Source organism: Delphinapterus leucas, chromosome 7, assembly GCF_059928025.1.
Source record: "Delphinapterus leucas isolate spDelLeu-1000000601 "Yukka" chromosome 7, BTC_Dleu_Yukka2, whole genome shotgun sequence".
Taxonomy (NCBI): Eukaryota; Metazoa; Chordata; class Mammalia; order Artiodactyla; family Monodontidae; genus Delphinapterus; species Delphinapterus leucas.
Window position 1 is genome coordinate 62,703,054 of NC_143135.1, and position 17,752 is coordinate 62,720,805.

At 35.7% G+C, this 17,752-nt stretch overlaps 1 protein-coding gene across 3 annotated transcripts in view; it reads right to left on the minus strand.

Moving 5' to 3' along the window:
• Positions 1 to 17,752, minus strand: part of PICALM (phosphatidylinositol binding clathrin assembly protein) — a 146,476-nt gene that overhangs the window by 109,649 nt on the left and 19,075 nt on the right. For all 3 annotated transcript variants that reach the window (XM_089914170.1, XM_022594026.3, XM_022594029.3), the window contains exons 2-3: positions 5,036 to 5,178; positions 1,377 to 1,452 (exon numbers count right to left, since the gene is read on the minus strand). In XM_089914170.1, coding sequence (XP_089770296.1) covers positions 1,377 to 1,452; positions 5,036 to 5,178 — 219 coding nt within the window. The remainder of the gene's footprint in view (positions 1 to 1,376; positions 1,453 to 5,035; positions 5,179 to 17,752) is intronic.

Sequence of the window (17,752 nt, forward strand, 5' to 3'; positions counted from 1 at the left end):
ATTACTGACCTTCCAGAATCTCTGGAAGACTGGGTATTCAATTCATTCTAATTAATACTTCCATCTGCCAAAAGTAAATAAGTATTGAACTGGACAGTTCCTAAACACAAACACAGTTAGTCACTAAATTCCATTGATTTTTATTGCCGCAAAAGCCACAATTCAGGCCCTCATTAACTCTCTACCAGATGACCAAAATAATGACCAGAGCAGTCTCAAGGTCTTTAAGACTTTATTCACTCGAATCCAACCTACACTGTGCTATGGTGCTTTCTTTATAACACACACTCCCTCTGTCCTCCTCCCTCAACTCAAAAAAGTTTGATGGTTTCTCACTGCATTACAAAATCCCAACTATATCAAAATCTTTTGTGCATGATTTTGGCCCCAAACAGCTTCTTGAGGGTTATCTGTCACTACATGTTCTCTAATACCTCAACCTACATTCTATTCACATTCATTTGCTCTATAAATCTTAAACACCCTTTCTCTTTCACATCCACGTCCATCTGTGTACCTTTGCTTAAGCCAACTTATGTTCTCATCCATCTTTCAAAGCGCAGCACATATCTCACAGATCTCTAAAGATACTTCCCAGTTGAACCTTATTGCTGAGTATTCCTTTAGTATGTCTTAGTATGGTCTTAGTATGTCCTTTATGAGGCTCTTCCTAGAGTTAACATTCTATAATGCTAACAGCCTAGTTCTGGAACTAAGTATAACAGATCCCATTAAGACAGAATGTACGTGGAGGGTGAGAATACCAGATTACAGCAATTTCCACTTACTGAATTAAAAGTAAAATAAGTAACAGGTAAGTATCAATGAACAATTCATCTGAATAACACATAATGCTTACCTTTGCTACTAAAATGTATGATATTCCCAACTACGTTTCTTGGAATAAAGCATAAAATAATAAGAACAACAATGAAAGCAGATACTTACATAGTGTTTCCTATTTGCCAGGCATCATTCTAGGCACTTTACATGTATAACTAGGTTAAGCCTCATGATAATCCTACAGGGTGGGTGCTATCATTATTCCTGATTTTACAGATGCAGAGAGGTGAAGTAACTTGCTCAAGTTTATGCAGTTGGTAAGTGTTACAGATGGGATTTGAATGCAGTCCGTCCAGTTCCAGAACCCATGCTCTCAAACTGCTACCTTATGCTACTTTTCAAAAAGCTCTGGGTGTCAAGTAGTGAAGTCCATCTTTATCTTCACATGAAAATACGGTTTTTCCTTCCCTACAACCCTCACTAAAACATGAGGTTCCTCCATAGCACATGTTCTAAAGTAAAGAGTTCAACTCTGCAGTAATCCTCAAATGGGGTCACTCTTGATTTTCTATAATGAATAAGTTGTTTTTTACCTTGCAATCCACTTTTATCCAAAAAATTGCTTAAGTTAAACAACGTGTTTCTTGAAGCCAAATACTGAATAAAACGCTGGGGGAAAAAAAAAAAAAAACAAATAATTATGTCAAATAGTACTGCCATCTAAGAAACTCTAATTTGAGAATTAGGGGAGAAAGCGGTGGTTAACACATTCCATTAATCTTATCTAGTTTAAATTTATCATCCTCAATCCCCCTAAAAACATAAAATATATTTTTCACTAGCATGCAGGAATTTATTAAAGTCTAATGCCCACAGCTATGGTATTAAAGTTAAAATAAAAGGAAACAGGCACTTTTAAACTACAAGCAGTAATTTTTGGCTTTACTATAGCATATTATGGCTATAGTTAATCATACTCAGATGGTGCCTTTATTTTACACGGATACCTGGTGACTCAAAAATTTTTATGACTTTTTTTTTAAAAAGCAAAATGCCTGTAATCATACTGGAGTATAATATTACAGACATCCTCTTACCCACTGTCCAGATTAAACACATTACCATAATCACTTCAGACCCCTTACAGAATCAAATTACAGACTATTGAAGACACACACCTTCAAAACCATTCCCTTCCCTCCCTCCCTCTTCAGAGGCAATGGCTTTTCTGAACTAGGTTTACATCATTCCCACAAATGTTTTTACAACTTTACTACATATATAAGTATCTATAAACTGTACATAATTTTGTTTTCTATTTTAAATTTACAGATATACCATACTGTACTTATTCTTTTCCAATGTGATTTTTAACAACTTCTTCCCAAGAATTATCCATTTAATACATGTACATCTAGTTCATTCATTTTAAACAATGTTTGAGCATTTAAATGAACTACTATATCATTATGTATCCATTTCTATACGGATATTTAAATTCTTTGCAATTTCACTATTATTAACAATGTTTCACTGACATCTTTGTACTGGTCTCCCACCTGCAAACATACAAGAGTTTCTCATGATATATACTTAGGGTTGAATTGTTGGGTCGGTATGCGTATGAAAGTTCATTTTCTCAAAATACTGTCAAAACCCTCTCCAAAGTGCTTACCACAGAACACTACCTTAGCTTCCCTTTACATACAACCTCTAAAATAGCTAAAGAAACTCCTTTCGATTTCCTTTAAAAGGATTACTTTTTTGTAAATATATGCAGAGGATTATTATCAATTTTACGTACACCATCACTTCTGACTCAATCTTGTTCATCAGCGATCACCCCAAACAAACCAGGATTTTGAAAAACAATTTGTAAATCGAAGACTCCTGTTTCATCATTTATCCTAAAACAACCTGTTTAAAAAGGTGTTAAAATATCCTAAGAAAATATTACACTCTATGATTTTTTTAATAAGTTTTGATCATTCTTTTTTGTGGGGGCCTGTCCTGTGCATTATAAGATGTTCAGCACGCCAGTAGCCTCTACCTACTACATGCCAGTAGCATCCCCTCCAGTTATGAGCAATGTCCCTTGGGGATGAAAATCACTCTCCGCCCTTGCCCTATTTGAGAACCACTGTTCTATATAATTTCCAACACCATAGCATAGTGAAATCCTACGCATACTCTCTCACGGACTAATAACACCTGCCAATGCAAAAACCCGAGGGTTGTACAAACTAGCACCAAAAAAAGAGCAGAGCATTGGATTTCTCTTAGCTGCTGAAGGGAAACTAGAGTTTACCTGAAAACCACTACTGAAATGCTACCTTTCTCTTTCTGTTAGTCAACTGTAAGGAATGACAGTCAACTTTCTGGTTTTTTTGCCTTTATAAAGTTTTTGCTTCTGGTATCATAACCTTATTTACCTCTGAAAGTCACCACTGATAGTGTGCCTCTTTATCCAGCATTGTAGTTGGTTATATTTGTGGCTTTTTCTTTTTAAAGAATAAACTATATATAATTTTTAGAAAGGTAAAAAATACATACAAGCCTGAAATTCTTCTGAATAAATGATCATGATCTTAGACAAACACATTCCTGATGAAAATAGAAACTAATATCCTAGTTAAGATCAAAACGTTTCGAGTTACACGGAGGCTAGTATATCCAAATTTTTCTATTGACTCTACATACTGCTTATAATGAATGAGAAAGCAACTGAGTAACATATGTCCTAAAAATGGTCACGTCTGTTACCCAAATAATCATATTTCAGGTAACGCTTCTGGAACTAATTTTTAAAACTTAAGAACTACAAATAAAATCATTCAATGTGGTACTGTAACAGTGAATAATCAGAAAACTAAATTTCCAGGAAAGAGAAGAATTAAGAAAATGATGGACCATATGATCAATTATGTAGTCATTAAAGATGATAAACAGAAAGAACATAGAACATGGAGATGCTTCTTATGCTGTGATATATAAAAAAGTTAAATATAATATTTTATATAAATTATTATTATAGCTATAAAAAAGACCAGAAAGGAACACCAAAACATGCAAACAGATCTGTTGCAATATAAGAGTTATGGGTAAATTTCTGCTTTAATTCTGAACTCTAATGATGTTCTCTTTGGTATCTGTCAAAGATAACAGCAGGGGCTTCCCTGGTGGCGCAGTCGTTGAGAGTCCGCATGCCGATGCAAGGGGACACAGGTTCGTGCCCCGGTCCAGGAAGATTCCACATGCCACGGAGCAGCTGGGCCCGTGGGCCATGGCCGCTGAGCCTGCGCATCCAGAGCCTGTGCTCCGCAACGGGAGAGGTCACAACAGTGAGGCCCGCGTACCGCAAAAAAAAAAAAAAAAAAAAAAAAGATAACAGCAGAGTCTCATGACTGAAAAACGCAAAATAATGAGTAAAGTGATGGATGTCAGAAAGTCATGTTTATAAATCTGATACCAATGAATAAAGTCCCTCCCCATCTCTATGGGAGCTATCTCCCAGCAACCAGTGGTCTGCATTTTTCTAAGGCACATACCAAGGTACTAGATTTATCTAGTTCCATTCAAATTTTCTTTTAACACAATTTAAAATACTCCTTTTGACACAATTTTACAAGTAAGTATGCTAGGCTGGGAAAATCACCTAAGGTAAGAACTCAAAAATTAGCTATCATGGAAAACAAGATGATTCTCTCCAAACAGTTAATTGCAAAAGCTCATGCATCTTATTTGTTACCCTTTTTTGGGAAACAAAGGCTTTAGACACAACTCTTTGCTGAAGAAGGCGTTCTTCAGTCAGTCTCCTCAGCAAAATGCCATCTTAGTCCTTAATATCACAGCCTTGAACTAGGCAAAGAGCGTCTATAGACAACTACATCAGATCAGACAGAAATCTGATTGGGCTACGATAAAAAAGTAAATGAAAATAGATGAACATACAATCTATACACAAAGGCCTGCAAAAAATCAGTGATGCTTATAGAACCTATCTCTAGGCATTAATCTTTGCTTCCTGATCCCATTACTGAAAGTGCCCTGTGCTCTGACCCATTTTCTGCTTTCTGACTTAAAGGCCATCTTTCCTCAAAGTGTAGGGTCTACAGTTATATTTCTGTATAAGCACCTTGCCCTTTTTACCTATATTATTCAGTTGCTATAGCCTTTTCTGAAGTGTCAGTGAGAGAAACAAGCTGAATCAGTCAACTCCCCAGTATACTTGTTAACTAAAAATACTGCTTACCTCATTTCCATACACCATCAAATGATGAGTTGTAATGAGAGATTTGAAGACCACCACCCAACTACTGTTAGTAGTTCTTTCAAATAAACTGTCTGCCAACTGCGGGATGTTCACATTCATCTCATTTGTGCACTGAATTAAGTCTGCAATAAAAAAAAAAAAGATTAATTTACTCTGGCTTTCATTAATTTTTAATGCTAGATCTGCATACTAATAGGGTAAAGATCTAAAAAGAGTGGAGCAACAATGGACAGTTTGCAGAAGTTGTTAAAAATCTCTCAAGAAAACAATTGAGACAGTACTTCTACCTGAGAAGTAAACAGGGCATTGATTAATATCACACAATTGATCAGTAATACCAGAAAGTAAATCAAACTCCTTTCACCCTTAAGTATTTTATTTATCTCAAAAGGAACTGTTTCAAGGCCTTGAGTAACACTTTCAGTTCTCTTACTACTCACAAACCTTTAGAGTTACAATACTAATATTATACATCCCTACATTTAAAAAAAAACTTTAAAAATTCATACATATGGAAGCATAAACAAGCTGAAGTTCAAACACTTTATTAATATCCCCCCCTAGAATGCTGTGTTTGCACTAATAGAAAGAGCAGATATGTGGTCTGTGAGTGGATAGGATTCTCAGTTTGTTTAAATAAAATAATTCTCATTCCTTTCTCCCTTCAGTTCTACTGAGTTAGCTCAGTTTTCACTTGATATCAACTAGCTAACACTGACAAACAAAACTGAAAATGAACTGAAAGTTTCTCAATGCAATAAATTTCCAAAGAAGTGATCCAGGAATTCTACTCGATTATTACTCTGAACAGTTAAAACAATGTAAGTTCTAATTTTATATTTTAAAATATAAATAATTGGAAAGCATTACCATAAAATCATCTAATACACAATTGTTTTAGCACCAAAACTGAAAAAAAAAGTTAATATACCTCAGAGTTTCACCTCCAATCTGCTTCAGAGATATTACTGGCAAATTCAATGAAGAAAATACAAAATATGGTCCAATTTAGAGACTTAATGAAGAGGAAGACCAAGAAATGAGTTGTTTTATTTTTAAAGTATGCATAAAACAAAGTGTATAAATACCTCCGTTATAACTACCATAAAGGGGAAAAAATTAGTTATCTGTGCCTCATCAGCAGTTTTGTCCACTTTTAACCTTTAGTACCTAATGATTAAATATGAATTCAAGCGACCTAACTTGGCCGTGATTGCTAGTAAGAAACATCAATATTAACTATGACAGTTTATCTGCTTATAATCTTTCAAAAATGTTTGTTCTAACAGGTCTTACTACTATACAAAGTAACATTTGATAAGCAAATGCATTTTAGAGAAGCAGTTACCCTGGCCCACAATGCCTGAAGAACAAAGCACAAAACAGTCAAACAGAATGCCCATGGAACAGGAGAACAACACAAGGTTTTCACAATTGAGACTACCTGCAACAAAAATTAAATAGTACATTCAACTTGGTTTGTATGGCTCAGCTTCTGATATTTCACTTCTGGTATTTTATAATTTGACCTCTGCCTTCTCTGAAACTTCTTGAATAGTACTTTATACCTGTCCTATGGTACTGAATATACTGTACTTGCCTTATTCCCGAAGATAAATTTTCTGTCTCTCTCAAAATATAATTTACTGGGGGCAAGGCCTATCCATGTCTTGCTCATTCTGAATCCTTTAAAACTTGATAAGCTATTCAGTTCTTAAATATAACAGTTAGTTTCTCACAATGACATCAATAGTCATTTTACTCCTCAGAATCTTATTTTAGTTTCCAAAATTGAATCTGTCACAAAATTTCTTGTCGCAATACTTGCCCAAAGGTGCTCCTACCTGTGTGTGTGTGTTTATAAACACTCCCTAGAGCCAATAAGTAACCAAGTCTCTTAAACCTCTAGCAATCCCACCTTCTCCTCTCCATCCCGTTATCACTGCCAAAGCCAGAGTTCAGATCCTATTTTTCCTTAACTAGAGGTCACCACTTCCGGGAGCATTCAGAAATTGGGGAGAGTGATTATCACGCTCTCTGAGTTTTACTGGCACTTAATGTCAAGGATGAGGGAGACTGTCATGCAATGCACAATTAACACTCCACAATTAAAAATTACCCCACCCAAAACTGTCCCCACTGAGAAAATGCTGGACTGACTGGTCTCTTCACTTCTAACGATACCTAATTTGGGGTCTTACCCACGCCACACTTCCAAACATTCTCTCAACTGGCCATAAACTGACCTATAACACAACACTGACTGTCACTGCCTAACCTCAATGATGTCCCAACTGCTTACAGGATTGGCATGCATTTCATCTTTGTCCATATCCTCCTTCTTGAACCTTAGCTTCCAACACAGAACCACCTTCCAGCGTTCTGTAAGGTACCTTTTGCTGTTACACAACCGAATCCTTCCATTCTTGTTCATTCTTCAAAATGAATGACGTCTTTTCCTTTGTGAAATCTTCTCCTCTACAGACTAAGGTACCCACCAAACAGACACTAAAGCTGGTACATAATTCTACATTTTCATTATTTACTTCCACATCATTCTCTTCTTCTACAATGAGAGATTTTAAAAGGAACCTGCAAACACTTTTGTTAGTAATTTCCATACTCTTAATCAGGGAGGTAAGTAAACTGCTAGATTAGTCAGATAGAGCCTGATCCTAAATGAAGCCAAAAGTATAGATTTCAGTTTCAACAACTACAGTATTTTATATATTAGAATATATATATTCTATCTATGCTATGTTCCCTTTGTGATCAGCTCTCCTCTCTGCAGCGCTTTGCTTCAGTTACACTAATGTCTCCTTTGCAATGCCTCCCATGAGTCAAGTACCCTTACCTCAGGAGCTCAGTACTTCTGTTCCTTCTGCCTAGAATACTCTTCTCCCAGGTATCCACATTTCTCTTACTCCCTGGCTTTATTACTATAGATCTTTGCTCAAATGCCATCCATCAGAAGAACATCTCTCAATATTTATAAAAAGTAATAAAGCCTTAAGGGCACTCCTCTACCTCCATATCCTCACTATCCCCTCTTACTCTGCTTTATTTCTCTCCAAAGCACTTACCATCACCTAACTCATTTTAATTTGTTTAATGTCTTTCTCTCCCAATTAAAGTATAAGTTCCATGTAGGTAGGGCTCTATTATGTTCTCTGCTGTATCCCCAAAGGCCTAGAATAGTGCAACACATACACTGGTCACCCATACTTTTTGAATAAAGACACTTATTTTAGTATGCACAAGGACAGTTGTAACAGGACCAACCAAAATGGTATTTTTTACGTAGACTAAACCAACGATCCACAACTCTCTGCACAACCTGCTGTTCCCAAAAAGTTGAAAAACAATCCTGAGCCCATCGCATGTGAAAATTTTCAATTTCAAGTTAAAGGGGATCTAACAAATAATGGTTTATCGTAATGCTATGAAAACTATATAGTACGCTTTAGAAATGACCACATAACAACTGAAGGAAAACTCCAGAAACTAAAATGTAACACTTCACATAAAACAGGAAAAATGAGATGAGTTCATGCATGAATTCAGAGTAGACCAAAAGCAAAACCAAAGATATACAAACATTACTGGGAGAAAAAATACTGCACGGGTTATACAAACTCTGCAGAACACACTTCCCCACAGTACTTTAACACAACCAGTCATTTTCTCCCGGGGTAATTTTTCCTCTGAACAATGTTTCTACTATAGTAGTAACCTGAAAATGGTTTTAAATCTGAGCTCCAACAACTCAGGAAGGAAGATGTTTTCCCCACCTCTGACTAACCAAAATCAAATAGTTTCAAACAAAAGTCAAGCACATCATGGGAATCTTGATAGCTACTGCTTTTCTGATTCTCAATCCAGATTTCATTTCTTAAAAAGCACAAACTTGGTATTAAACCTCCTCTACCAATCAAAAGGCTTCCAAACTAGAAACTCATATTTTTTTTTAGCTATTTACCTTAAGAATATTAAAAACTGTAAAACCTTCTTTAATATTACATTAGTAACAAATCCTAAACCCTACACTCAAAAAGTCACTACTATATGGCATATAGATTCTCTGCTTTAGGTAGGTGAGAATTCATGAGGATTTCTAGTATTTAAGGGCAGGGAGAAAACAGGCCCACTATGGAAATGAAGAGCATTTTTCCATACAGAGACAGCAGAAGGAACCAATCCCTACTATATTAAAAAAATATTCTCACTTTTATTATTTAATATGCCTCTCCAACAAACAAGGTCTGGGGTAGATAAAATAAATGTTAATTGTATTAACACAGGTTAGGTGCTTACCCATAGGTAAGGTCACAGGAGCTCACTACTAAATATAACAGATTTATTAATAGAATTAAATTTTTGTAAAAGATAAGGGTGCTTGGAAACATATACGAAGTGAATACCCAACCAGCCAATTTAATGCAAGTTCTAAATTTCTAGCTAACTAAAACAAAAAAACAGAAAGAAAAGTAGTGAAATGCAAAAAAAAAAATTTGTATTCAAGGGAAAATGTTCAGCAAAGTACAAAACTTCGGAAGTAACTAGTTACCAGATGGTTTCATTAATCTTACAGCCGTATTCATAGAACGTGCCACACGTTTGTATAGACCTCCCCAGGCAAAGTTCACCAACTTTAGAAACTTACAGGACTTGGGGCTGACTTCCACAGCAAGTCAGGCAATCCAGGCAGTGGCATGCACCATTAGCAGAATGTAGAGGCCTCAAGTTCCCATCTAAACAGGCACTCTCTAGGCTATATCAAAACTATGCTGACACCCAGGTAGATTTTCTAATAAATGAGCTTGCTTAAAACTCGTCTTTAAAATATAAAAAATTTTATATATATATATATAAAATCATTTAGCCACATATCATTGTCTCTTTCAAAAGGGTCACTTCGAAAGATACTCTTTTTGCAACTGCTTTCATAAGTGATTTTAGTAACATAAGACTGATTTCGTCAACCATCCAGAAAACTGGAGACACTCAGTTTGGAAAGCAAATTAAGTGGTTCATCAAATGTTCCTTCACTGATCAGATCTCTGAAATTTTTCCTGGGTAGGAGTACAAATAAAAAGAAAAAATATTCACCAAATATCCAGTAACTAGAGGATAAAGAAAACAGTTTCTGAACTTTTGCTATAAAGTATTGGCACAATTTTTTTCACTTAGCAAAAGTGTGAAAGTGTTTAGAAAACATGCAAGCTGAAATCAGACCTCAGCCAAAAGATGTCTGGGAAACAAAATGAACAGTCTTACACCTTACTCCATTCAATTTTTTGTGTAAGGGGTCACAAAACACGGTCCAAATTAAGATGTAACTGTTATAATTTTATCTTTAAAGTTTGTGGGATCCTCTGTGAGAAACATGTTACACTTTAACATAACTTCCATTAGAATTCACTCAAAAATACAGTCTTCACAGACTGACTTATACCTTAAGGAATAAATCTAACCAACATTTTAGTTGGATGTTAAAATTAAAACTAGGGAAAGACACAAAATATAGAATGCTCAGTACAAGTAATAAGGATTGAATTAATTTGAAAAGAGGAGAGAAAGGAGCATCCAAAGTACTAAAAAGAAATGACAAAAGTATCTAAAAGGCTTTGATAAAAGTACTATGACGCTAGGATACCTAAATCACAATGTGGGTGGACACGTCCAATAATGGAGCAATACCTCATTAAATGGCAGCAGTCTGACAGTGAAATACTATGAGGCCAACAAATACATGGCAAGAAAAGCTGAGTGGGGAAAACGCTCACAGTATATTATATCAAAACCATGTTAAAGGGACTTCCCTGGTGGCACAGTGGTTAAGAATCCGCCTGCCAATGCAGGGAACACGGGTTCGAGCCCTGGCCCAGGAAGATCCCACATGCCGCAGATCAACTAAGTCCGCGTGCCACAACTACTGACGACCCCGCACCTAGAGCCTGTGCTCTGCAACAAGAGAAGCCACCGCAAAGAGAAGCCCGCGCACCGCAACAAAGTGTAGCCACAACTTGCCACAACTAGAGAAAGCCCGTGCACAGTAACAAAGACCCAACGTGGCCAAAAATAAATAAAGATAGATTTATTTTTTAAAAAAATGTTAAAGAACAATGCAGAGTAAGATTCCATTTTTTAAAATCATAGATATATTTTCTGATATATAGTGTATTTGCCCAAATATGGGATGATGCAAAAAGAACTGAACACTTTCAAAATTACTCAGCAATTAAGTTATATATGAACATGTAGTTAAAACCAATATGTAACAGAACTATATCACTGTTATTTCCATAATTTCACAAATTTCAGTAAGCACCTCTTATGTCACACAGCCAACACCAATCCTGTACTGTAATTCATTCCAGACCCTTTGGAGCATATTATGATCAATGGTTGAAAGGACAGCACTGACATGTCCCTTTATTTCCTCAAGAATATGAGGAAGAGGTGGTAAAAGTACAAGCGTTGCATGGTGTAACAGCTGGAAATTCGGCAGCCACTCTTGCAGAGGTAGGCCAATATTTTGAATACAAGCTCAATCTCTCACCATGGTAGGTGAGTCTTGAGGAATCTCCAGAACCCATAAAGAAAGTAAGGCAAACTCCCATCTTACTAAAAAGAAACAAGTTGCAGCTGTAGGAAAAATCAATCTGTTAGCACAACTAGATATGCTATTTCTGTCACCGTGTTTTCTGCAAAATGAATGGACTAAGAATTCACACGTGAAAACTAAGAAATGTAAAGATAACTCTACAATTTGATAATCATATATTAGTATAGTTATATTAATAGTATGATAGTATAGTTATTTTTAACCTGGTTATTGAGCGGTAAGTTTTTCTTTAACTGTTTTTTTTTTTTAATCACCATGTAAAAGGAGAGGTTTTTTTCCCCCTTAGAAACTATTCAACAGAAAAGCTGCTATAAATCTTCACAAATTCTCTCATTACCTGGTCTTCTGTTTATTTTAAACAAAGTTTTTTTGAAGAAGATATTAACCTGAAAACACCTCCATCAGTGCTAATTTCAGGTGCTTATGGAGGCCACCAAAAGAAATCAATTTTTTTAGTAAGAGGAATTAAAAACAACAGATTTAGGAAGTGTTCAGTGCCTTCAGAACACTTTAAAAACCAATAGAAGAGAAAGGACTGACCTCCTTTACATCTGTAGCAGAAGAAAGAAGTAGAACTAAAAAGGGAATTCCTAAGAGAAGAAAGAATTCAGATGGAACTAGGTAAACAAAGCCAACCCTAAGGTATTCTACATTAATATTTCACTGAAATTTAGCTCTTATGTCACAGACTAACACAAGTCAAGTTTGCTGAGTCGTCCATACTTTAATTTTAAAAGTTCAAAATAAATTGTTTTAGTTAATGGAATCATCACATAGTTGCCGTAAAATTTTAATCACACACCAAGCATCTTCTTCAAATCAGCTCAACCTGTCTCTTAAAATTATCTATTATTATTTATTCATCGCAATCTGTCATACATAAAAGTCTTACAACAAGAGCAGAAGAAAGTTTAAGTCATGAAAGTGCTACACAGAGAAACATATACTCCTGGAATACTCTCAGAATTCACTGCCACTACCTTCTTTCTCAAGTGAAATGGTCGTTTTCCACCCACCCCCCCCCCCCACCGCCACTATCAAAATGTTTTAGCCTACTATGTAAAAGCATTCTTAATATGAAAAAGTCTGAAAACCTAAAGCTTTCTCCATGGTGTTGTGGTGTATTCTGCATTCCTACCACTAGGTGGGAGACTGTACAGAGAAACAACAGGACTGGCAAGAACAGACAAGGGTTCAAGCTTACCTATAAACAGACCCCTTAATTTTGAGACTGCTTAGGATTCCACGTAATTTCCAAACCTAGACAAGTTTAGTCCCAACCCAGATTCCAAATAAGATCTTAGAGGTGAGGAGAATCACATTTTGGTAAGCACTACCTCAGAGGTTAACTATTACTTCTGTATTAATGTTTAATTTACCAGATAATGTAAGGTAACAATAAAAAGTTACTTAATAGAATAAAAACACATCGCTTAATATAAGAATAAAAAAATTTATTTAAACAAAATAAAAACATTACAGTGTTCCAACTTAAAAAAAAAAAATCACATGTCTATGGTACAAGCACAAGGCATTCTCCTTCCCTTCTCTGAAGATCTGAAGTTTCAGAATTACAATCCCACCTGTAGAAAAGAAAACAAAGTACAGATTGAGTAATTTAAGAGTAAATGCCAAAATTACAAATTCTCTTCGTACTACATTCTAGGAACTTAATAATAGTTCATCAGCCCAGTTAAGGAGATATAACCAGGATTCTCAAAAACAATCGAACACTGGATCAGAAACACACAAAACCTGATTTCCTAAGCAAAATACAAGGTCAACTAACAATACATTACAAGTTCTGTACTTACCTCCACCAATGCTGTAAACCAGAAGAGTCCAGGGCTGCAGAAAATATGGAACAAATTCTTTTCATTCCACTGAGACCAGGAAAAAGGAACCAAAGCTTGAGAGATTCTATGAGTGCAGATCAGAGTTCTCTAAAGGAGAAAAAAATTATGTGGAGAGGTTCAAATAACTGGGACTAAATCTGTAGGAAAGTATGTTATTAGTAAGGGGCGATCAGTGCCCTGATTTTCCTGGAACAGTCCTGGTTTACACCTGTTGTCCCAGTGTTCCATTCAGATAGCATATACTTCAGATAGCATATACTTTCACTCTTGAAAGTGACCCAGTTTGGAATATAAACCATATGTCACTCTAGTTATAAGTGACCTAATAAAAGTCTACATGTAGCTAAGGAATTAATAGACAATCACCATCTACTCCTAGTATATTTTGCATTTTTCTTTCTCTGAGGGCTACACCATTCTATTTTGTCCTCTCATCCCCAACAAAAACCTCTAGGCAAATGATTCTCAAGTTTCTTCTCTGGGGAATTGGAAATACTAGAAATTTTCACCTCTATGTCCAAAAATATCTTTTGCTTAAAAAACAGGAACATAATCTTAACTGTAACCTGACTGTCCCACCATTTTTGTTTTAAGTGATCAAGATTCATTCTTTGCTTTTTTAAAATAAATTCAGGAATCTTTTGTTTCCTTTTATCTTCCACAACGTGTGGCATGATTCCTTGTACATGTGTTGATATGATAGTATAAATACTTGTAGAGTTATAGGTGAAACAAAAGTCCATTTCTCCACTCTAAGATCCAGAGGGAAGAGAGAATAAGAGACAAAAAGTCCTCCCCATAGCTAGGTTAATGTTATTCAGTAACAGCCAACCCCACGCCTAAAAAGTAGGAATCCAAAAGAATTTTAATGGCTTCTCTTAAGAATTTAAATCTGCCTGGACAGAGGGAATAACAAATTGCAGTTAGCCTCGGTGCCAAAGTCTACTCACCCAGAAAACACAAATTTCATGTCCCCAATGCAATTAGAACAATAGAATCTTTATATTCCATCTTCCCACAACTTTGCAAACTTCAGTACAAACAAACAGAAATCCCATTTCTTCTAAAATACTCACTGCATACTATAATATGCCAAATAGTCTGACGAGTTAGAAATACACAATAGTGGACAAAGTTCCTGCCATCATGAAGCTTATATACTAGTGGGAGAGACAATCAATAAACAAATGAACAAAAACATGTCAGATGGTGAGAAGTGCTAAGGATTTGTTAGCCCTTAAGAAGAATGGGGCAGGTGCTTGGGGGAGGTTGCTATTTATACATGATAATCAGGAGTCTTGCATAAACAGACTTCTAAAAATTAACAGCAACAATGGTAGGGTGTCACCAGTGGCTTGGAGGCCTATGGAACTGACCACCATGATTAATTACCATCTTCCACATAGTAGGGAAGTACGGAGGCATTCCATTCATTCTACATCACCTATGTGTGCTTCACCCTTACCAAACCAAAGTTATGCTGAACAGCAATCTTGTTGATTCTGCAAAGCCTCTAGTTTTATGTAGTTAAGTAGAGACAGTGGAAATCTCATTTATTCACACATTTCACAATTAAATCAAAGCAATACGTTCACCTTCAGTGAGTCAAAATGGTACCAGCCATCTACTACAGTTCATGAAGTAGGCATCAAGAGACCCCTCAAAGCTAGTGGGTAACAAAGTGAATGCCATTTCTGAAAACCTTTTTTCAAACTGATGTAAACAGTAATGACAGACATAACCAAAAATAGTAAGCACCAAACAATAACCCACCTACATGGCTTTAAATTTTGAAATAATGCTAAGTGAAAAATGTGAGTAATCAATATATTATTAACAAATCCCAATAAACTAAAGCCAAAGTATTTTTCCTAGTAAGTTTAAACTTGAGCCTTTAAGTTTCTACAGGAAAAAATAATCACTCGGAGTATTTCAGCCAAAAGATCTCCATTCTCACACATTTCGTAACCATACAACTGTTCTTATAAAATTCACTATAACCCATGTTTGCCTATTTCTCAGCATAAAAGAAAAAAAAGCTGAAAATTTCATGACAAATGACTTTCTTGAAAGGCGTAATATCTTCTGAGATAAAAATCTGCTTTATAAGATGTCAAAATTGAAGATATTACTTTTTTAACTTAAAAATTCCATGTAAATTATGCAATAATATCAAAGAAAAAAACACCAGTTTGAATCTAAAAATCCAAGCTTTGGCCATTAAAAATTGTTTGTTGATCTGAAAACAACACTTTTTCAGAACTATGCAGGAGAATAGGGAAGGAATTTGGTACATTTATTTAAATTCTAAAATAAAGTTATTTGAGCTGTTTAAAAGTCATCAACCGATTAGCTCTTCTATTAAAAGTTGACAGGATCACAACTTATTCTACACAGTTAGTTACGGATTTATTTCCCCTAAATATAGGCTTTAAGTATTTCTCAATACAAGACATTTTGATAAACAGATCTCTGCTGCTAGAGAATTTGGAAACAATTAATTTAACACAACATATATTGTACATAGTACTTACAGTGGGTTTTAATTTAGTTCTGCTTTTATGTACCAACTTCAATAACGCTAATAATAAAAGACTAAGAAAAACAGTTGATTCTTTCATGTAAGTATCTATATTTAGGTAGATAGATAATATCACATATATTTTCAAAATCCACATTCTGTCTGTGGATGGATATCTGAAGAGTTCCTCAAATTTGAAAGAATGTATCTTTCACTTGATTTGTTACGGTAAGGTAACACAAATCTTAAATGGTCCAGACAAGTAGCAGGGAAAATTTAACCACCTTTCTCCCTTCAATTTACAATACCACCCTTTCACCAATTTCCCTTTTGCTGCAGTGACAAAGGCTCCCCAAGTAGCCCTCTACCCAACTAAAATGCTACTACTTTGAAGACTACTATTTTTAGGCTATGATCCTTGCCTAAAGACAATTTTTCCCACTGAAGGCAGAGGGGTGGGGTGGGGGTGGGGGTGGGGGTGGATGGTTCAGGCGGTAATGCGAGCGATGGGGAGCGGCAGATGAAGTTTTGCTTGCTCTTCCACCACTCACCTCCTGCTGTGCCGCCCGCGTCCTGCTAGGCCAGGAGGACCCTGCTATATTGGATACCTTCCAGAATGACTGCAATTGGCCAGTGAGGAGAAGGCACGTCTGTTTTTAGTTCTTTCTATTCCTTTAAAGTTCATTTCTCCCTATTAGAGCTCTTCTCTGACTCCACTTATTTGACAGTCTATCCTAAGTGCTATTCATTTCCAAAATGCATCGAACAGTAATGGGGATGCTAATTCCACCAATCACTAAAATTCTGCTCTAGGCTCTCCTTCCAACACTCCCAGGCATGGCTGAATCCACTTCCATGTGCTAGGACTGTACTGTAACAGGATGAAGTGACATCAGAATAACCAAAGGATCCAGAACCAAATTCTAGATTCACTATTTTACCATTATGACTTCAAGCATGTTAATTAGCCACTCAGTTTCAATTTCACCATTTTAAAAACAGGGATAGCAGTAATTAATTTTCACAACAATATAAACTGTAAGACAACATATTTAGAGTACTTTACAAGCTTTAAAGCACGATTAAATATTAGATATCATTCATTTTACTTAGTATCATATTTTACTGGTGAGTTTTCCCTCATTTTAGTAGACTATATTCCTCTATCACTTTTCCAATACAGTACTATGAAACCACCTCAAACTCAAGGACATCTGCAAAACCTTCTTCAGAATGTTTATAAAGCCCAACTTCTTCCACTGAGAAGTGTTAACCAGTTACATGCACTGGATTGTAAGACGGGCAAAATCTTTATACATAGGGATTTCTTCATACTTTATAACAAAGTTCTTTCACATCCTTAGTCTTTTGATTTTGTATTACAATAGCCTTGTGACAAGGCAAGGGATGCTTTGTTATTTCCATTGTAAAGATTTAAATACTTGCTTACCTTGCCTACCTAAAGTAACACAAACTAGTAGCTGTGCTGGAATTAGAATCTTTAAGAGTATTTTCCACTAGAGGAATGGATGAAGGTATATACATATTTTCCTCTCAATTCTCTCTCTCTTCATTTCACATGGTTTGAGTCTTGTCTTCACCTTCTCTAATTATTCTAAAATTCACACATTTCTTTTTAGCCCTCACAAATCTAATTACTAGTACAGACAGTAACCACCTCTTAACTAGTA